The 23,432-nt window shown below is 36.8% G+C and overlaps 1 protein-coding gene across 1 annotated transcript in view; it reads right to left on the bottom strand.

Annotated features, from left to right (window-relative positions):
- Positions 1-23,432, bottom strand: part of LOC150082124 (trafficking protein particle complex subunit 2-like) — a 55,621-nt gene that overhangs the window by 31,764 nt on the left and 425 nt on the right. Inside the window, exon 2 of the mRNA XM_090379994.1 lies at positions 13,797-13,938. Within this exon, the coding sequence (XP_090236120.1) occupies positions 13,797-13,938 (142 nt within the window). The remainder of the gene's footprint in view (positions 1-13,796; positions 13,939-23,432) is intronic.

Raw genomic sequence — 23,432 nt, forward strand, 5'->3', positions numbered from 1 at the left:
AATCCTGAAGGAGTGCTGCTTGGCACTGATCATTAACAACTCTACAGATTTTTACATCATCTGAACATTTTGACCTCATGCCTTCTACCTCTTTGATGTCCTTTATGAAAATGAGGAACAAGTGGTCCAAGAACCGATGCTTGAGGGACCCCACTCCTGACGTTACACCAATCTGAAGAATATCCATTAATCACAACCCTCTGCCTTCTGCAGAATCTCACCAGTAATCCCAAACTGTTCAAGCTTATACAGTAACCTCTCATGAGGGACCAAGTCAAATGCTTTGCTAAAATCCAAATAAACTATGTTGAAATTGTTCTCATTTAGATAGATATGGCATCCTTAAGAATGCCATATCTATCTAAATGTCCCTGGATTACACTCTTAATCATTGCCTCTAAGATTTTTCATACCACTCAAGTCAAACTAACCAGTCTGTAGTTACCATCCTCTCCTAGAACTGGTATTATGTACTGGCAATACATTGGTGCTTCTCCAATCCAAAGATTGCCCTCATAATGAACCTCAATGGTTCAATGCACTCCTTTGTGCTCTCCCTCAAAACTATAGGGTATATGCTATCAACTCCGACAGCCTTTCTTGCCTTTATGCTCAAATGATTTTTTAATATACAATCATATGTAATTACGACACCATTAATTTCATAAAGCTTAGCCTCACTCGCACGGCCTCTTCTCAGCATGAAGAGTCTTTGTCAGTACCAATGCAAAGTACTTATTTAATTCATCAGCTGGGTTATCTAAGCCTTTCCTACACCTAGTGCACAAGGATCCAATCTGATTAGCTTTCTTCTTTGTTGTATTTTCACCATGAAAAATTAATTGTCCCCTCCCTGACCTCCTGACTTGTGGCATTCCTGACCTTATTTGTGATACTATTACAGATCAGCTTGTACCTGTTGTAGGCTTCAGTACTTTTCATCACTCTGTAACTGTCCCATGCTATCTTTTTCTGCTCTATTTGACCAGCCAGCTCCCCAGTTATCCATTTCAGAATCCTCCTCCTGCAATATTTTCTTAAAGGTATGTGTCCTTCATGGCTTCTGTGATTTTTGATTTAAAAGTTTTCTATAATTCATAATTCAAATGTATTTGCCATCCTTCTGCAATCCATCCAATTCACAGATGCCATATAATGCCTTAAACAGTCAATGTCCCCTGTTCTGAAGTTAAAACCCATGCCTTTACCTTTAACTACTGCAACATCTTTTTTTCACCTTCCAACCAACAACTGCATGAGCACTTCCCGACAATGGTTCCTGTACTTTAAGCCGTGATACCATCTGTTTCATTAGTAATGATGAGGTCAAGAATATTTTTGCCCCTAATACTTTCTCTAACATGCTGGTACAAATAATAATCATCAAGTTTATTTAAAAAATTTTTCCCCATCATGAGTTTCCTCCCACTTATTCCACTCAATCTGGGGCAGATTAAAGTCACCCATTATAAGACATTCACACCACACAGATTCTCCTGGCAGATGTAACTTCAGACTCAGCAAAAGCTCTTACCTCCCTTAAAACCTGACTATCTCTTGGTAACATCATCAATTGTTGCTCCTGGCAAATGCAATCTGGTTTTGGACCACCTATCTTGATTACAAAAAATGTTACCCGTTTCCCTGACAATAGATTCTCCCAATAAAACTAGATTACCTTCGACTACACCATTCTGCACTTGACTATTCTTTTCTGAGATCCAAATCAGGGGTGCATCACTTGGCAGGTCAGGGGATACTTGAGTTCCTGACAAGCTCAGAGTTACATTTGTTTCTAGGGCAAGCACTCATTTCTTCAGCGACTCAAATTCTTCTTGTAATGCACCAAGTTGTAATTCGAGATAAGTACACTCCTTACATCAGTTGCAAAGAAAAGAATTTCCAAATGAGCTAGGTCTGTCTACCACACCAGCCTATTAGAATATATGCCACAGGCTATACAAACAACAAAGTCGAGACTAACAGTGGAAATGCCTGCAGGCATTTCCATCAATACCCTCAGACTTTGTATTGTAAACCTTGTAGCAACCATAATCAAAATAAAATTTGAACTTTCCAAAGTTTACGAAATTTAAATTTACAATATATTACCGAATTTATGTTAACAAAATATTGCAGAAATTAAACTGCTGACAAAACTTAAATCACTAAAGAAGTTAAAATTAAGCTACCGAACGAAACGAAATTCCTGCCAAAATATGAATAATAAAGGCTAACTGAATATTAAGCTGTGGCTTTCCAAATGCTTTACAAATTTAAAATTACAAGATACTGCGGAATTTAAATTAACAGACTATTACAGAACTTATACTGCTGACAAAACTTTTAACCACTAGTGAAATTAAATTTAAGCTACCCAACGAAAGTTACAAAATTCCTGCTAAAATATTGATAGCAAAGGCTATCTGAATATTAAGCTGTAGCTTTCCAAATACTTATCTAAATACAGAATAAAAACTAACCTACATGACTATAGGAATTCAAACTACATATTAACTACAGTGTAGTATATTATAATAAAAACCTCAAAATTATTTCAAAAACTAACCTGCAATGAAAAGCTTCAGCACTATGCAGCGACATGCTGTAGCCTTAATCCCCAATGTAATATTATGTGTAATACTTGCCTCTTTGAAAAAGCTAATTTATGATACAGCCAAAGGGGATATTTTTGTTTGTTGTAAAGTGCACAAGGAGATTAAGCACAAATTCAGCATTCTAATAGCCTTATGTGCTGCCTTCAAAGACTGAAATAAGGGACCCATCATACACTCAGCATCCCAGCTGAACACTTCAGTCCACAACTGAGCCAAATGCAACTTCTATCACAGAGACCTCCAATTCCACAGGGAATAACTGCAATCAGTGACAGTGTACTGGTGTTCAAAGAAAGTGCATCACCTAGGAATTTCACATTTTTTGCGATGGTATGTTACATTAATCACTAGCATCACAAATAGAAATATGAACAAAAGATATTTATTAATAGTTAAGTTAAAGCTAAGTAATATTTGACAGGTGCTCTCAAAATATTCCAAAATAAGCATTTACAACCTTTATACAACAGTTTTAGTAAACAAGACAATTATGGCTGAAATGTTATCAGAAGCCCTCAAATTTGCTTCAGTTTATTATTTTAAATGGAAAACAAAATGAAAAGTTCATCAGGTGCACACTAATATTTAGTTGAACCACCTCTGGCCCTGATGACAGCAGCACACCATAGAGGCATTGACAAGATCAATTTCTGAAGATAATCAACTGATAGTTTGTGGTTCCAAACACAAATTATAGCTTCCTGAAGTTCACGAAGGGTCTTTGGTTTCTTTCTGGCAACTGCAGATTCCACACGATGCCAACAGTACTCTAGAGGATTCAGGTCTGGGCTGTTTCCTGGACAGCTAAGAATTGTAATGGAACATTCTTCCAACCATTTTTTCACCTGTAACAAATGCAAACACATTACTGTCAAACCTCTAATGCAGAAATGAAGCTAAAGTAACTACAGATTACCTACTTACACTTTTCGTCCGATGACAAGGAGCAAAGTCATCCTAAAAGATGTGGTTACTTGGTAGGCTGAAATGGTCTCTAATGGTTAGCAGCAATTTGCCTTCCAATATAGCCAGATATCCATTGGCATTTACGGAACCTTTTATAAACTGCAGGTGACCTACTCCACGTTACAAAATGCACACCCATATCGTTTGGCTGGTAGGGAATTTTGTTTGTCTCCCATCAGAGCCATGCAAGTTGAATTTCTTCTCATCCGAGAAAATAACTGACTTCCACTGCTTGGGGGTCCATTTGACATGCTCCTTACACCAAATTAATCGGGCCTTTTTCATTTTTGGTGTGAGGAGGGGCTTCTTCTTAGGACAACGGGCTACAAGTCCATTTTTGAAGAGGAGTCTTCTGACTGTTACTGCACTTTCTACCACTCCTATATGTTCTTCCCATTCTCTTTTCAGCTCATACTAAGAAGCTTTACAGTTTTTAAGGCATAAGTGCTTCAAAACGTGGTCCTGTTTTGGCATAGAGAACTCGTTTGCATCCGGTTCCTTTTTTCCCTATCAACAGAACCAGTATTCTTGAGTTTGGAAAGAAATCTACTCACTGTCGACTGATTAAAAGACACTAAGCAATATGACGGAAAGAACATCCTTCCTCACATAAAGCAACAATAGCACGCTTTCTTCGTGGCATCAACTGCACATAACTTGCCATCTTGACACAAGCAAGGAATGACTGCAACTCTTACAGAGTGTGCTTATATAACTGAAAGTAACAGCTGATGCAATATTACTTCACCTATGCATATCAATCTTATCTGATGCAATCTGTAAGAAATATTGCCATATACTTACGTTATTTGGATGACAATTACAATTTTAAGGGGTGATGCACTTTCTTTGAATACCAGTGTATTATGAAACAAAATATATTGTGCAAAAAGGAGATGTGGAGTATGACCAGATTATGTCTGGAGGGCTAATGTTGATGACATCATAGAGCAGTTATCTTTTAAGGTCACAAAAGGTGATATTGTTGCACACATTGATACCCAGTGCTTTTTTTGAGAAGGTACACAATGGTACGGTGCACCGGCATCTTTATCAATTGTGACTCGTGACATTTGGATGCAATGCACTTTGAAATTTATATTACACAAGTTTATTCACATGTTTACCTACTATTCAAATAAGCTTAAAATTATTTAACTTAATTTGCATTTTTTACTGTCTATTGTAAGATATTTTCTATATAAAACTGTATAACCATTTTTATAATTCTAAATTACTCAGTTGGACCTCTGTTTAATTATTTTGAATTCCCATGGAAGTTACATTTAAAATACTGTAGTTTCCATTGAGCAAAGAAAATTTCGCATAGCGAACGGATTGGGAGTGAATTAACTCAGTACACACTGTTTGCATTTCTGGCCTACAGGCAATTAGTGCTGCTGCGCGAATTAAGAGAGCTAAAGGGATTAGCATTTTATAACTTAGTGGTACCTGGCAAAATCTATCTAACCATCTGGCCCACATACAGAGAAGTCACACTGAACAACAGTGAACAGATCAAGGGGTATTCTCAATGGGCTCTGGTCCACCAAAGGTTGGACACCACTACTTTGCAGCAGTGTCCAACCTTTACCCGTACAGGGGCCATATTCAAAAAAAATTCAAAGTTAGATTTCTTTAGTATGTTACATTTTCAATATCTTGTTGCATGTAAAAGTAAAACTGAAAATATTCAAAAATTTTATTAAGTACAATTTACTGAACAAAACATTTAATTAGAAAATGTTTTTGATAATTAACAAAATTTAAAATGCTGTTTTAGTTCACTTTCCTCACAGGCCGTAAGTTGAACACCTTTGTAAATCAACTGTAAGCACACCGTTTGAGAATTAGAAAAGGGATTTTCTTTTACCCGACAAATAATCATCTGTTGTTTTGCGGAAGTGCGTTATCCACATTTTCTCCTATCTCTGTTTACATGGTCACAGTACCTGAATATCCAAATGACACCGATATTTTGGACAGTTTCAAAAAAAAGAAAAAAGAAAAGAAAATATTGAAATTTAAGAACTAGCGACAATACCAATGAAGAGAGAAGGACAACGAAGGTATTAATCCTTCTAAACATGAATTATTGGCATTTGGTGAAAATGAAGTTAAAAAATTGTCAATTAGAGTTAAATGCAATTTGTGGATTTCAGGGATACATAATTGATAAGAAGGTTTCCGAAGAATTGAAGCATTTGACGAACGTTCTGAGTACGATACCAGTTTCACCGAGTGAATGTGAACGAGGATTTTCACAAATGAATCACCACTCCAACCAGCGCTTCGTTGATGACAAAAACAGCTTCACTTCTTCACTACTGTTTCTTAAAACTGTTGACCCACTGCGATTCAGAAAAAAATATGTCAATTTGTGGCTGCTTTGGAAACATCATTCAGCAACCAACACACAAAGAGGAGGGAAAGAAGTCAGCATAGGGTGTCGGATGAGAACTTAATAAAAATTTGGAATATTCTATAAAAACTTTATTATGAAATTATTTTTACTTATTTTACATTTTACTTATTTTTTTTTATATACTTGAATAATAAATTTATGCTTAATAAACTGTGTTAATATACTTAATTTCTTGTTCTTATTCTAAAAACATTGCTACTAAAGTAACAATATCAGGGGGGAAAAAAATTTTAGAGTACTTTTCGTATCCTTTTAATTTTCAATTTTTGCTGATAGCAAAGAATGAGTACCGGCACCTATTTTTTTTTTTTACAAAAAAAGCACTGTTGGTACCTATTATATTATCAAGAGGAGACCTGAGAAGTTACTTAGCAGGTACAGGGCAATGTTGAGGAAAGTCACAATTTAAGATTAAATTTGAGTGTCTGCAATTGTATCCAGACATAATCGGAAAGAGAGTACATGATGAGAACATTGTCAATCAATTTGTTCCTGAAGAGACTGCAAGTTGCATGGGATTGAATTTTTTTTTTCAGCATGGACTATGCTTGTTAGCAGGAAAGACTGTTTTTAGAGGGATGGGATACACTTAAATAGAAGGGGTGAAAGAATATTTATTGATGATATCAAGACAGTGTTAGGCAGATCAGAAAACTGGCATATGGTGAGAATATGCAGACTAATAAAGTGACAGAAGTTGCAAGCAGAAGTGAAAGTGATCCTTGCACTGCTTCTAATGAGAAATACAGTAGCCTGGAAAGCAAAGTGTGGAGACTTAAAAGGCTTGCTAAGAGGGAGAGTCCTAATGGGACAAGCAAATACATGAGCTACATTAGGGTTACTAAGAGCAAACACAGGTGCATAATGAATTTTAAGTACTTAAGTACTGATTAAGTCATGAAATGTGAACACTGTAGGGAAATCAGAAACAAGGTGCCACTTAGACATAATAGATACTGAATTTGAATATGGGCAGTACAACAAATATAGGAGGGATGGACATAATAGGAGTGGTTGAGTTATGCTCTTGGTTCAGAAGTACATAGAACCTAAGGCAGTTGCACCCAGTTGACATAGGCAGCCAGTGCACTGTTGAGGAGTCAGTTTGATGTAACAACACAGTGGGAAAACAAAGGAGTGTTATAAGCCAAATGATTGTGAGAAGTACGATGAACAACTACTAGACTGGCCAGTAAATCAGAATGTCTTATAATGGGGTTCCAATCAGTAACTTTCAGATACTGATTGGAACTTGTGGGTTGGTCAATCATAAAGTAGCAAGATTTTTGTAGATTAATTGGATGACTGTTTTCAACAGCAAGCAGTACATTAGGAAACAAGAAAAAGCAATACTCAATTATCTGCTTATTAGCAGGGACTTCGTGCGTTAAGAATCTCCACATAAAGTATCAGTGATCATAATATATTCATGTGGGATCTCCTTAAAGATATGACCACTATCAAGGATAAAGGAAAGGAATCTTGCTTATATAAAGGTGACTACAGTGGCCTTAGTTTTTAAATTCTTTTCATTGGGAACAATTAATTATGTTACCAACTGTAAATTCTAAATGAAAGCATTCAAGGAAGCAATTGTAGAAGTTAGTAAGCATTTTATACCAACAAAGTGACACTCTTCAAGTTTCAGACCTAAATAGGTGTCAGATGAATATATGAGACTAGTGGCAGAGAATAAAAATGCAATGATTATAAATTATCAGAACACACAGAAATCTACACTATGTAAAAACTAGTCTGCAATCAAGTCAATAAAAGGGACAGGCAAGAGAAGATAGATTATGTGAAGCCTTTTGTTGAGAATGCAAAGAAAAGTAGCAAAGAATTCTTTGCTTATGTCAACACTAGAAGAAAAGGGATGAATCACATTGGCCCACTATATATGAATGGTGATAATTCACAACTTTTGATAACTTTTTCTTTTGATACTTTTTTTTTTTTTTTTTAGAATGGTATAAACTATTGATGATTCTGTTCAGGTTGCTGAAAAACTAAATAAATATCACTCGTGAAGAAGTTTTTAAGGATGAGAATACTAGGAGGTATACCAAGTTATAACTGGAATAGAAATTTTTGAAGCTAAAAGTAAACTAAACACCTAGAGCCAATGGGAGCTATCCATTAAAAGCAGAATTTTGGCCATAATTACAACAATACCTTTCGATTCAGGCGAGATCCCTACAGATTGGAGACGTGCAAATGTCTCCTATTCACAAAAGGGCAAAGTGAGTACTTACAGATCTGTAAGTTTGACCTCTATTCCACAGAAAATAATGAAGTCACCAATTAATGAAATAATGCAAGATTATTTTAACAGGAATACAGCTATATGTAAATCACAGCAAGAATTTTAGAAGATGTCTTGTCTGACCAATCTTATTAGCTACTATGACTCAGTAACAAAGGAACTGGATGCAGAAATTAATTTTAACATCAAATATAGTGGACCCCGCTTTACGATTGGTTCACTACACGATCAAATCACTTTATGATGGACTCACCATAATAAAATACCACTCACTATATGATATGTGGTAAGCGCCAGTCATTACGATCACATCTGCAAATTGAATTTTAGTTCTATTAAATGGCGATTCTAATAAGCAAGAATAGGAGGATTATTATCCACAGGCTATAAAAGTAAAGATCACAAATTTATACTTTATTACACTACCAATTAACAAAATTAAATGATACGTGAAAATAAATTGGAAGAATATTTTCCACAAGTTAGCAAAAAAATAAATTTATGCTTACGTACATAGCTTAATTAATATGTACTATATACGTACATACTAACTAGCTGCTATTTCTGTTCAGTGACTTTTTTTGGGAGGGGGGTTGTAAAATTTAAAACAGTAAAAAAGAAGTCTTTGAATTTCCAGTGAATCTGTCCACAGATGGGTAACATAAGCCAGTGGATCACTGATGGAATCCATACTGGCAACCATTGATCAGATGGATGGTTTCTAGATGGTTTAAGGGTTGGCAGTTAATTGATTTCTCATTACTTTAGAAAGACTAGAAGTAAGTGTAATTGGACAATAACTGGATGGGAGAGATTGGTCACCCTTTTTTTAGGAACTGGTTGAATAATTTCCAAGCAGATGACAAAACACCTTTGGAATAAGAAAGTAAAAAAAGGTGACACAGAACAGGAGTAAGTTCAGGAGAAGAGGTTTTGAGAACAAGTGGGGAAATACCATCAGGACCCGGAGCTATCTTAGCATCATGATTCGTCAAAATCCTTCTTACATCCTTTTGACAGAAGACCACAGGAGGCATTCAATGGAGTGTAATGGGAATGGTAGGAGGTGGTTTACCAAGATAATCAATACAAGAGTTGGAAGAAAATTAGGATGCTAGCAGGTCAGCTTTATCTTTGGCTGAAGTGGCAACAGAATCATCTGGTTTTGACAGCAGTGAGGACAGAAGTTTCAGCCAATAGGTTTGGCAAGACACCAGAATGCTCAACTACCATTTTTTTTTTTTTTTTTTTTTATGTGAATCCCAAACACGAGAGGTATTAGAACCTATAGTACTTAGTACCGTGCTGGGTTGGAGACTGAGAAAACGAAAGAAGATATTTGTTGACATTGGACTTGAACTTCTGTAGATTGTAATTTTCAGGAAATACGTATGAAGGAAGGTTGTTCCAGAAAACGGCAGTTGAATGAATAAATGAGGAAGATGAAAAGTTGGTTCTGTGGGTTTGAAGTTGGACAGTAAATGTATGTTGGCTGGTGGCGGCACGTGTTCGGACTGTTTTGAAAGAGACAGCGGGAATTATAGAAGCCAATTCAGAAGAACAGTGCCCATGGAAGTATCTGTAGAAGAGGCATGCAGCAGAAACAGTGCATCTATGAGATAGCGAGTGGAGAGACTCTGTTAGAGATGAATCATTAATTAACCTAACTGCCCTCTACTGAATGGAATCAAGAAGCCTGAGAGAGGTTTTGGGAGCACAACCCCAGATGTGGGAACAATATTCCATTGCAGGGCGGATTTGCAATTTATATAGAGTGAGCAGCTGTTTGGAAGAAAAGTAACGCCGAGAGCGAAAGAGAAAACCAAGTTTTTTAGATGCAGAGGAAGCAATATTTGTAATGTGCTTGTGCCAAGAGAGATTAGAAGTCAGGGTAATCCCCAAAAGAGATATATCCTTTTGCCTAGAAATTGGAGTGTCACTAAAGATAAGCATAGGAGCAGAAGAATCCTTTTTGCGAGATATAAGACAAGACTGAGTTTTAGAAGGGTTGAAATCAACTAAGTTGTCTTTGCCCCACTGGAGAATTACCTGAAGATCGGCATTTAAGGAATTGGTAGCAGATTTTCGAGAAGTTGAAGCTGATTGAGCAGGACAAGGTTTCTCAAAATGGAAAGTTGAATGCAATGTGCTATCATTGGCAAAACTATGGATAGGATTTCCAGTCAATGGAAGAAGGTCATTGATATACAAGAGGAAAAGAGTGGGGGAAAGAACTGAACCTTGGGGGACACCGGCATTAGTGGAAAAGTTAGAAGACAGAGAGCCATCAACCATCACCCTCAGTGAGCGATCAGAGAGAAAACTGGATAACCAACTACTAAAAACAGTTGGCAAACCATAAGATGGAAGCTTGTTTAGAAGACCTTTATGCCAAACACGATCAAAAGCCTTTGAGATGTCAAGAGCAACTACTTGTGTTTCACCAAACCTTTCCATTGAATTAGTCCATAAATGGGTAACATAAGCCAGAATATCACCAGTGGATCGATACTGACGGAATCCATACTGGTGATCGTTGATCAGATGGAAGGTTTCTAGGTAGTTTAAGAGTTGGCGGTTAATTAATTTCTCAATTACTTTATAAAGAGTAGACGTAATTGCAATGGGACGATAATTGGATGGGAGGGATTTGTCACCCTTTTTAGGAACTGGCTGGATATGAGCAAATTTCCAAGCAGAAGGAAAAACACCTTTAGAATAAGAAAGTGAAAAAAGGCGGCAAAGAATAGGAGTAAGTTCAGGAGCACAGGTTTTGAGAACAAGTGGAGAAATACCATCAGGACCTGGAGCTTTCTTAGCATCGAGATTCATCAAAATCCTTCTGATATCCTTTTGATGGAAGACCACAGGAGGCATTGAATGGAGTGTGTTGGGAATGGTGGGAGGTGTTTTACCAAGATCATTAATACATGAGCTGGAAGAAAAATGGGATGCTAGCAGGTCAGCTTTATCCTTGGCTGAAGTGACAACAGAACCATCTGGTTTGGACAGAGGTGGGAGCAGAGATAGGCAAAAGTTGCGGCCAATAGCTTTGGCAAGAGACCAGAATGCTCGGCTACCATAAGGGCAAGAAGCAAGTTATTTGGACAAGAAGCAAGTTTTCTACTCTTAGCCTGTTCGAAATGTAGTTTGAACTGATTAATAACTGCTTTACAATTGTTGCGAGCTGTGGCGTAGGCAGAAAATTAACCTGAAGATATGGAAACAAGCCAATTATGATATGCAACATTCTTCTCTTGAACAGCCTTAGCACTTTTGAAAACCAAGGTTAACATAAAGAACAAGATTTTAAGGTGGGGTGTGGAATAAAAGATTTCATCCCTTCAAAAGTAATTTCACTGACACGATCTGAGCCCAACATTGACACTAGACAGAAGATTTGAAACAGTAATCTGACCAGGGGAAAGTTTAAAAGAAATCTCGCAGATCATTCCATTTTGCATTCTTGTGATGCCAAACAGGAGGTTGAGATTGGCCATAAGAGAAAGGCTCCATTGGAGAAGAGACCATCACCAAGTTGTGATCTGAGGTGCCTGGAGGACCACTCATCTCGACAGTGTACTTATAATGGTTGTTTGTGAGAAAAAGATCAAGTGTGTAGGCTATGTGATTAGGATTGACTGGTATTCTGGGAGGTAAATGAACAATTTGTGTGAAGTCATTAGTAATTGCAAAAGCCTGAGCATTGCGACCAACTGGGTTCATGTGACAAGAAAATGGAACCCAGCTAGAGTTGTGAACATTAAAATCACCAAGGAAAATTACATTAGTGTTAGGAAAGTTGGACTGGTGAAATTCAAGTTTTAAAGAGAAGAAGTCAAAGAGTTCTATGCGATTAGTTGGTTCTGTGAATTTGGGAGAATGATAGAAGCAACAGATGAATTTGACAGAATGTGGTAGAGAGATTTTAAGCTAGATTAGATCAAAGAGGAGATTCCAAATTACTAAGTCTCTAACGGGGAATATCAGAATGGACATATGCATAAGTACCATCTTTGAAGCAAAAGAATAGTACAGTGAATAATTTGAACAACAGAGATGAGCAGTAGTTGAATCAACCGATAACTGGGATTCCATCAGTAAAAGTACAAGGGGTTTGGCAGACTAAGTGGAAATGGACTTCACTGAGATTAGATCTGAGACCACATATTTGTAAAATGAATGAGGAAGTCTTTGGGAGGTTTAGATCTTTTCACAGCTAAGTTTGTTCTATTAGTTTGCCAATTCAACATGTATTCATAAGCAAGAAAACGTAGCAAGGACATATTGTATGAAGTGATGAACGTTTTGGATATGGTCTACACATAGTAAGAATATACTCAGCTCCTTGACATAACACTGCCTCGACAACACCCCCTGGATGCGCGCGCGCGCGGACACACACACACACACTACTCTGACTCCTCTAGTCACTCTCTAGCAGAACAGAGACAGCAAGATTATACACTAGTTCAGTGGTTCCCAAACTGTGCGCCACGACGCACAGTGGGATAATTTAAATATTCAAGGGAAACAGCGATATTCAACATCTGTCAGACAACCCGTGAACTACCAGCTCAGGATAGTTCACGGTTTCAACATTACTTATTAAATTGTTTAGACCTAACTACTTAATAAATGGAACTGTCAGGTATTTCTTTTGGCCTAGGGGTGCTATGAAAATATTACTGAGACACTAAGGGCACCGTGAACCGAACAAGTTTGAGAACCTCTGCTAGTGCAGAAGTTCTCAAACTTTTTCTGCACTAGCTTATCCGAGAGCTCTCAAAGAGTGACTAGTAGATTTTGTCCAGTGAACACCCTGCGAACACAGTTTTAGAACTGTACCCTCGAAATGTAAGGAAGATTGGATCGCACCATGATGTCCATCATAACCTCAAAAGACATCAATCACACTGTATGATGGAAGAGATGGAGATTTCCAGAACTTTGCTCTGGAGACTAAACGTGGTGCCACCACTTCAAGCTTCCAATAAGCAAACTGGTGGTATTGCACCGGTTGATAAGAGTCATCTACCACCTAGTATTACCTGGTAATACAGAGGGGTGGCATTCCTCTGTGGGTGCCACAACTCGACCACTCCTTACACTGGTTTGCTTGTTGTTTGTTATTTGGTTTTTAGGAGCATTAGCAACTAAGGCCATATTGCCCCGGGATATGCGGTGGTCATTCCCTGACCTTTCCGCATCCTCCGTATTTGGTGGTGACGGGCTCGAACCCCAGTCTAATCAAGAAGAGTGTGCTACGCACTGCTGCTGCTCCTTCCCACCTGGCTACGGAGACGCCTACACTGGTTTGCACCAATGTATACAAACTGTAACACTTTGTATATAACTGCTATACATAACTACATACAATTCAACAGCCATTTTTTGGCATTCATCTTTCAATTCTTTAATAGTTCTCATTTTACATTGAGCTAGACAACAATGATTGTGGGAAAAAAAAAAAAAAAAATTGAGCTAGACCTTGCAATACTAATAATTAAAAGGATATGACTTGCAGTGACAAATGCTGAGACATTCCATTCGTTAAATTTATCTACCATTTTTACATACATATTGTTTGATGACCACATATGTTCATCTACCAGGTCTAACGAGGCATGGGCTATGAACTGGTTTAACTGTCGATGATCATTCTGTAATAAAATAAAATAAAAAATTATATATATGTATATATTGATGCCAATGTAAAAGCACTGATAATGTTTTAAATTGCCTATACAGAATGAAGCATACATATATATCCATCACCAAAAAGAATAACCAACATTTTCTTTAAAAAAAATAGAGTCAAAAACATTCTGCGATATTTGAAAAAGCTGCTGAAAAATGCAGTATCTATGTTCTGTTCATGCATGAATGCTCAGTCAGTTTGTGGAGGCTGGGAAGGAAAATATATACATATTCTTTTCATTCTGATAAGCTGAACCGCTGTTTTGCTACAACCACATCTTACAAGATCTGGATCCCTTCCATTTGCTTCTTGTACCTTAAAACAGTTCCTGAAAAATGCAAATTGAAGTCTGCTGAGAAGGTACATGTGTTTTGATGGAGAATAAAGGCCTCAAGGACTGTAGCTGCAGACTAAACTATTTGTACAGATATTGTTTTGAAAGTATATTTTTAATTATAAGAAATACAGTACATACTATATATAGTATAGTACATACTATATAAAATTTTAATAAACCACACATTCAGAAATATAGTAAAGTGGATATAATTTATCATTAATTTTCGATTATGTTATTAATTATTTAATTTTTAATGTTTATCTTTTGTATTTATGTATTAATATGAAAATTCGATTTCTGTGCAAACTGAAATATACAGTTTTTCACTGAGAGAGAGAGAGAGTCACCAAGAAAGAGAAGAATGATGATATCCTGGAGCCTGGGTGTGCCAAGCCCATACTCACCAGATGTGAGCCCCCTCCGAATGATATCGAATTCTTTTTCTACATCTTTAACCCAGTAATGATAGCACTTGGTCCAACAGACCACAAATTCACTTTTTTATTTCTGAAAAAAGTTTTTGGTTTACATTCAGATCACACTTTGTATTGGAATTGTGTTCTTATTAAAAAAACACGACACAAACTGAAATAGTTTTCCATTAGAAACTACTGAAATATCAAAGACTGACACTACAATTTTCAAGAAATAATATTTTAAGAAACTGTAAATTAATCCTCATTTGTGCACACATTCTGGCTATATTTTGTGCTAAACACCATTCACACATGAACATTATCTTCTTCCATGAGTCTGAAATATTTTTATAGCATTCATGCTGAATGTTTTCAAAACTTCGGCATAATTGACTTATCTTGTCCAGTAGCTTTAAGAAGCTGTTTAAATGTATGTCAGAGGTGATAACTTTTAAAAGCTGAAATTACTCCTTGATCCATTGGCTGGATCAATGATGTGATATTAAGAGGCAAAAACAAATTTTACATTTTCTTATAAATTACTAAATTAAACAGTAACATTATCTAATAGAATTAGTGTCTTAAAGTCTAAGTTCTCATTAGAGCATGAATATTATTTCATTTCATGAATATCAAGTCAAAACCCAGTCTTTAAATAAAAACTGCTGTAATCCAAGCTTTTTTGTTTGCTCTCAGCAGACAGAAAGTCAATCCTTTTAAACAGCCATTCTTCATAGTTCTAGGTTTTCTGAGTGGTAGAAGCTCAGAAGAAGAGGTTTAAATTTAAAATTCCCCTTCATATTACCAACTAAAAGAAAAAAAGTCTTATCTTTTCCAGTTCTAAATCCTGGTGCAGATTTCTACGTTTTGGTGATATAAGTTTTAGTTCAGTGGTTTTCAACCGGGGTACCGCAACAACATTCTTGAGGTGCCATGTAATTTTGGTTTAAGTTACTTAAAAAACAAATTTAGAGCAGTGTCCATTAATAACCACTCTGTCTTCTCCCACTCAACCATCCCTTTATCCATAACTGTAACTTGTTCTTAATGCCACACTGCTCTAATTTATATAGCTGTTTTTTTTATTTTTATGTGCAGTAGTATTAAAAGATGTCCTGAAATCCAAGTATAGTATATGATTTTATCTCTAGTGTAATAGTTTTCTTCAATATTTTAGTAATACACTCAGCAGATATATGTTTTCATTCATAACTAATCATAAAAATAACTAGCTGACCGGGCTAGCTGGATAGGTAAAGTGCCTGCTTGGCAACCCAAAGGTTGCAGGTTCGATTCCCGCCTCGGGTTGGATATCACGATGGTGCCGAACCAACCGGTTTGTTGGATATCCCGGCCACAATACACGAAGGAAGCAAGAAAAAACTGGTTCCTTCGTGTATTGATCACATCATACGAAATAAATAAATAAAAACATAAAACAGAAATAACACAATGTAATCATACTCGTGCTTATAAATCTAACAAATTTTATGTACATTTGATGTAAGAAGAGAGAACCATAAAATAAAGTTTTATACTTATTCTAAATATTGACAGTACACACTAAATTTATGGGTAAAAATTAAACCAATGAGTGATAAAGCCATGTCTCAGTATAAGTTAAGTAAAGCCACTTTTAATCATTTGGCGATTTGAAAATGTCACAGTCTATTACACAGTTGTTTACAGTCTATCACATTATGTGTGCTAGTTGACTGGCTATTACTAATGTAGTGGCTTATTCCTAATCTAGACAAGCCACCCTTGAACAGTGTAGCAGAAAAATAACGAAACAGGGGAATCCCCAAACAGACAACAAAAACACAAATGCAGAATTTAATTCCTCAAAGCAAAATTTTGGCTTTGATTGTTTAACAATACGACTTTGTCAACAGCACAAATTGAAACAAAGTAAAGTAGGATCTGAATGTACTCTGATTCTGCTGAGAGTATACTAATCCTTGACCTTTTACTAATGGATTGCAATACCTATGAAATGTAATTTTTATTTTATTAAATGAAAAATTTGAAAATTAAAATTCTTATTTTTTTTTTACTGCTGCCAAAAAAGACAAGACACTGCTATTCAGTAAAGGTAGCAATAAAAAAGATTGGAATATAAATTTTAGAAAGGAATAAGAACATTTACAGTGAAAATTCAACAACAGAATTAAGAAAATAATTAGCAATTATTTTTTATTTCACTTAGAACATTATAGGTATGCAGGAACTGCATTACAGGTTATAAATTCAGAACACTTTTGTAAATTTTAGAAAAAAAAAAAGCTTTCTGAATTTATATTATATTCTAAACAAATCACCAAAGATGAAGTCATTTGTAAATTGAATAGTGATTATCATCATCTCATCATCCAGCTGAAGTCAAAAAAATGCTGATTTCACCAAAAGAAAAAGTGAAGCCCCCCCCAAACTGCAATAAATCACTGGCAATGGAACCACTTCAATGTACTCTTCCGTACGTTCTCTTCCACCTAACCTATTCCTTTAATCAAGAGAGGTTCTGCAAATCAGAATACTCTTTCTAAACCTATAGCTCTATTAGATTAAAAATTAAATCACATAAATTCATTTTAACTGTATAATATAATATCCTTTATTCATGTATATAGTTATTCACTTGGTCAATGTGGTTCAATGTTAAATAATCTTCTTTGTTTCCAATTAAGCATATTGTTAGTTGGGTTTCAGATAGATCATCTTTCCATCTTATTTTTGGTTTCCTCTACATCATTTGCCTATGGATCCCCAGCTCTTTAATATTTCTGTCCACCTGTCATTTTCCATTCTATGTTTTTCCTATTTTATATATATATATATATATATATATATATATATTCATTAATAGATTGTATTTTACTTATGTTTCTCCTGATTTCCTCATTTTTAAGTTTATTTATTAGTTTTTTTTTTTTTTTTGTTAGTTATTTTCTTTTTTACAATTTCATTTATTTGTTTTATTTTTGATGTACCTCTTGTCTCAGCTGCATGTTATTATAGGCCTTACTCCTTGCCCGACCATCCCACTCACACAAAAAGAAGGCATTTTTGTATAGACAGATAACGTGATAGGCATGTTGCTGTCCAAGTAACATGCCTATCACTTTGAAGTCAACACACTAACCAACCAACCATGTTCTTCATACTTAATATTCATTAGCAACTTCATGTTTCTTTCAAATGCACATAGTGAGCTACTGAAATTGACCCTATTTATTTCCATTGTGGAGCAACATGCCTTTGAGACTCCTCTTTGAGTCTCAAAGTCAACAAAATGTCTCCATTCCACAGGATTGTAACTAATTCCTAAATAGTTCATTAAGTCATTTATGTTACTGCTAAACACCATAGAAACGTCCTCAGAAAAGTAGGGGACTATTTGTCATTCTCTGTGTCTGAACCATGAGAAAAACATCCCATGTGCTAGAAGATTTTTTGACTTAAGTCTAGAACCAAGAAATTCTGCACATTCCTTTGATAAATTTAAATCTCTTACCGGATCATTAAGTTCATGCTGTGAAAACAGTTGAGGACTGGACTCAATGTCTCTAGGCATGTAAACTTCAGTTTTATCTTCAGACTTTCAGCACTCTCTGCTGCTTCATTCTACAATATAAATGGAGGGCATGGAATCAGCAGGTTATCTCCATGTGGGACTGGTCTAATGGCAGATAGAATATTACAATGCACAGTACTCTTCTTACTCTTTGCATTATATCCCTCTACATTAACTACACAAAAATTAAGTCATCACAGTGATTTATAGCCCCCAAAAATCATGGGAATTGCAAATGGCATAGTCTTCTTTTACCATTTTCCCACAATCTCAATGCATGTGGAACCCATTATTTATCTTGGTCACCTTGTTCACTCCAAAATAAGCACAATACACATTTTTACAAATTCTGTAATATCTTGTCTTTACTTGAGCACTACATAACTTCCACAAATATAACAAAATAAGTTTGGGTTATTCAAACACTTACATAAAGACATTTTATTCACTTTTCAGCACAAGTCTGACATGATTACATAGGTAAATCAAAATTGAGAGTAGGAGTGTGCTATAGGCCTAATGACTCTGATGAGTATAATAAGATACTGTACAGGGAAATAGAATGGGCCAGTAAATCAGAGAGTCTTATAATGGGGGATTTTAATTTCCCAGATATTGACTGGAATTTGTGGGTTGGTCACTCACACACTAGCAGGGCTTTTGTGGATTTATTGGATGATTGTTTTCTACACCAGCATGTTCGGGAGGCAACTAGAGGGAGTAATACTCTTGATCTGATTATCAGTAGTGATTCTTCATGCATTAGGAATCTGCAGATAAAGGAACCACTGGGTGGCAGTGATCACAGTGTGCTGAAGTGGGATTTACTCAAGGAGGTAACTACCATCAGAGGCAAAGGGAAGGGTTTTTGCTTTCATAAAGGCGACTATGATGGTCTGAGACAGTATTTAAATTCTATACAGTGGGACCAACTGATGATGTTACCAACAGCAAATTCAAAATGGGAAGCATTCAAGGAACTAATCTTGGAAGCTACCAGGCTTTACATACTAACCAAGAAATATTGTTCAAGGTTCAGGCCTAAATGGTTGTCAGATGAACTAATGAGACATATGGCAGAGAAGAAAAATGCATGGGATACATACAAATTAATGGGTGACATGGAAGCCTATGATAGATATAAGTTGGTCTGTAACCAAGTCACAAAGGAGATTAGGCAGGCAAAGGCAGATTATGAGAAATCCTTGGCAAAGGACGCAAAGAAAAACAGAAAAGAGTTCTTTACCTATTTAAACTCAAGAAGGAAAGGGATGAATCAGATTGGTCCACTGGATGTTGATGGTTCAACAGTTGAGGATCCTGCTCAGGTGGCTAACAATCTAAATGAGTATTTTGCATCTACATTCACACATGAGGAGTTATTCAGGAAGGGGAATGTCGTAGGTGAAGTAAACATTGGCAGTGAGCTAGATTATTTTCTAATAACTGAGAGGAAAGTGGAGGAGAAATTGCTGAGGATAAACATAAAAAAGGCACCAGGGGTGGATGGGATCTATCCAGTTATATTAAAGGAGGCAGCAAAGGAAGTAAGCAAACCCCTAGCCATAATTATGAGAGCTTCTTTGGACTCAGGGGAGGTACCCATGGACTGGAGATGTGCAAATGTAACCCCAATTCACAAAGGAGGATCAAAGGCTGACACAAGTAATTATAGACCTGTTAGTTTAACTTCAGTTCCAGGAAAATTAATGGAGGCACTGGTTAAAGAAGCACTGCAGGATCATCTGGACAAGAATTCAGTTATAGCTCAGACACAGCATGGTTTTGTTAAGGGCGGGTCTTGTCTGACCAATTTGATTGGATACTATGATGTAGTCACAAAAGAACTGGATGCAGGGAATAACTTTGATATTATATATTTGGATCTTAGAAAGGCTTTTGATACTGTTGCGCATGGAAGACTGCTGCACAAATTGGAGAAGTGTGGCATTGGAGGCAAATTGCTGCTATGGATAAAGGGATGGTTGAGTGGCAGAAGACAGAGAGTGGTAATCAATGGACACTGCTCAACGTGGACTAATGTTATTAGTGGAGTTCCTCAGGGTTCAGTGTTGGGTCCATTGTTGTTTTCTGTATTTATAAATGATATTGATGATGGTGTATCAGGCTTAATGTCCAAGTTTGCAGACGATACCAAGGTTGGCAGGGTTGTTAAGGACACTACTGATACTATGCTGCTGCAACAGGATCTGGAAAGGTTGAGCAGATGGGCTGAGAGGTGGCAAATGAAGTTTAACATTGACAAATGTAAAGTACTACATATGGGAAACAGTAACCCCAGATCAACGTATCAATTTAACCCCGGGGGCTCACATCTGGTGAGTATGGGCTTGGCAAACCCAGGGTCCTGAGCTGGATATCATCATTCTTCTCTTTCTTGGTGATGCCTCTCTCTCTCTCTCTCTCTCTCTCTCTCTCTCTCTCTCTCTCTCTCTCACACACACACACACAGGGGGTAACTCGGGATTTTTTTTTTTTTTTTTTTTTTTTGGCTGGTGCAGCATAAGCCTCAGGCTTCCTTGTACCATATGGCTAATAATAATAATAATAATAACTCTGTGGTACTACGCTGACAGTGGTAGAGAATGAAAAGGACCTGGGGGTAATTGTGCAGGCAGATATGAAGTTCTCTGAGCAGTGCAGACGAGCTGCAAGAGTAGCTCATGGTGTCTTGTCAATGATATACAGGAATTTTTCTAGCAGGGATAAGGATGTGATTATTCCCTTGTATAAGGCATTGGTCAGGCCACACCTTGAGTACTGTATACAGGTCTGGAGGCCTCATTTCAAGAAGGATGTAGAGCTGCTCGAACGAGTACAGAGAAGGGCAACAAGATTAGTGAATGGAACAAAGGGTTGCTCTTACGAAGAAAGGCTTAAGTTTTGCAAATTACAGAGCCTGGAGACTAGGCATCGGCGAGGTGATCTGATAGAGGTGTATAAGGCTTTGAATGGCTTGAGCATGCTCAATGCCGATGGGATTCTTCCTCTTGCTCAGAATAATCACCTGAGAGGGCATAAATTCAAATTGAGGAAGGACGGATGTCGGATAGATGTGCGGAAATTTGCTTTTAGCCAGCGGGCAGTTGGTTTGTGGAATAGACTCCCATCGCTTGTTGTTGAAGTTGATAGCCTAAATAAATTTAAGGCTCAGCTGGACAGGTATTTCGAACGAACGGAGGGGTGAAATGGGAGTAGTGGTTGTTTTTTTTTTTTTTTTTTTGGCTGATGCTGAATAAGCTTGCTTTCTTGCATCATATGCCTATACTAATGCTAATGCTAATGATAACTTCAAAAATAAACTGAGCTCACACTGATAAACACTGCTACATGGAACTCTCAAGGTCAAGAAACAAATAACTGAAGACAGTGTTGCCAACATGTGAAGATTTAGTTTACAAATTCCCAGCATTTTCTCCTAACTTAATACATTTAATAATACAACTCATGAAGAGATCTGTGACAATACGGCACATGATAGAAAAAAACAAATAACATTTCTGAAATCAGCATAAAAAACTGGGTTAAAAACAACTATTAGTTAAAAACGTCAAAACAATGCAGAGGCAGGTTATTCTGTTCTCACCTCCTGAACAGCAAAGAACACTACTCATTAGTGATAAGAATTATTAACATTAAAAAAAACTACCATTTTCTAAGACAGTGAGATGATAATAACGAAAAAAATCTTGCCATATTTCAAGAAAAATAAAATAGGAAAGAGAAAAAACTAAACTCTCTTCGGGATAAACATAATATAGAGAACAAGCTTTTAACTTTGGCAATATTAAAGCTCATATGATGAATGTTGACCAATGCGATTACTCAAGTAGCAAGAGTCACTAAAAAAAACGTCACCTTTCTGAGAGCCTTCCTCTCCATCTCCCAAAACATGCAAAGAATTTTGGGAGTACCTGTTTTCTACATCATATCCAAGTATCATCATGGGGGGGGGGGCCATGATGACCAGGTTTTTGAGTGTTTTTTTTTTTTTTTTAATAGACCTAGGTACACTTATATGCATAGTAAGGGGCATATGCCCCATCTGCCTCACCCCAGAATATGCCCCTGCCTGTGAACATTGTGGGGGGGGGGGGAGAGTACAATAAGCAGGAGTCCTTAGCTGGGATTTGGGGCATTGCACTCACTGTAACCGCATGGCCTCTGCAAGGGCAAACCCTGACTTGAGATATTGCATCTGAAATATAGAATTGCACTGCTTTAACACCACTCCTTGTAATACGACGTCACTACCATAATTTTTAGCAAATTGGTGACTGACAATTTATTGAGGATAATGTACAGTGGTCTGTCAGCAAAACAGCTTCGAAATGTAAGGCAGTTGCCAATCTGAACTTTTAAATTTATTTTTTAGTATGCACAATTCACTTTCGGTACTTAAGCTTACTTTTGTAGACATTTCATAAAGTAATATGATTTTTAAAGAACTCTACAAGTTAAATTTTATTTTAAAAAAAATAATAAATAACAAATAAGAGCTCATGTGGTTCCTGCATCGTTTTTTCAAGAGAGTGAGGAAATATTTAAGGCTGAGCTGGACAGGTATTTGGAACAAACAGAAGCATGATGTGGGTGTTTTTTTTTTTTTTTTTTTTGGCTGATGCTGCATAAGCTTGCTTTCTTGCATCATATTATTATTATTATTATTATTATCCATATGATGCTGTTGTTGTTATTTGGTTTTTAGGAGCATTAGCAACTAAGGCCATATTGCTCCGGGGATATGCGCGGTGGTCATTCCCTGACCTTTCTGCATCCTCCATATTTGGTGGCTCACGGGCTCGAACCCCGGTCTAATCAAGAAGCGTGTGCTACGCACTACTGCTCCTGGTTAGAGAGGCGTCCCATATGATGAAAGGAAGCCTGAGGCTTATGCTGCACCAGGAAAAAAAAAAGTTCCCGAGTAACCCTGGGAGAAGGAGGGAGGGAGAGAGAGAGAGAGAGTGAAAAGTAGAAGGGAATCACCAAGAAAGAGAAGAATGATGATATCCAGCTCAGGACCCTGGTTGTGCCAAGCCCATACTCACCAGATGTGAGGCCCCCGGGGTTATGCCTCTACTAATGCTAATGATAATACTAATATT

This window comes from Mastigoproctus giganteus, chromosome 8 (assembly GCF_048544385.1).
Source record: "Mastigoproctus giganteus isolate SK-2022 chromosome 8, ASM4854438v1, whole genome shotgun sequence".
Taxonomy (NCBI): domain Eukaryota; kingdom Metazoa; phylum Arthropoda; class Arachnida; order Uropygi; family Thelyphonidae; genus Mastigoproctus; species Mastigoproctus giganteus.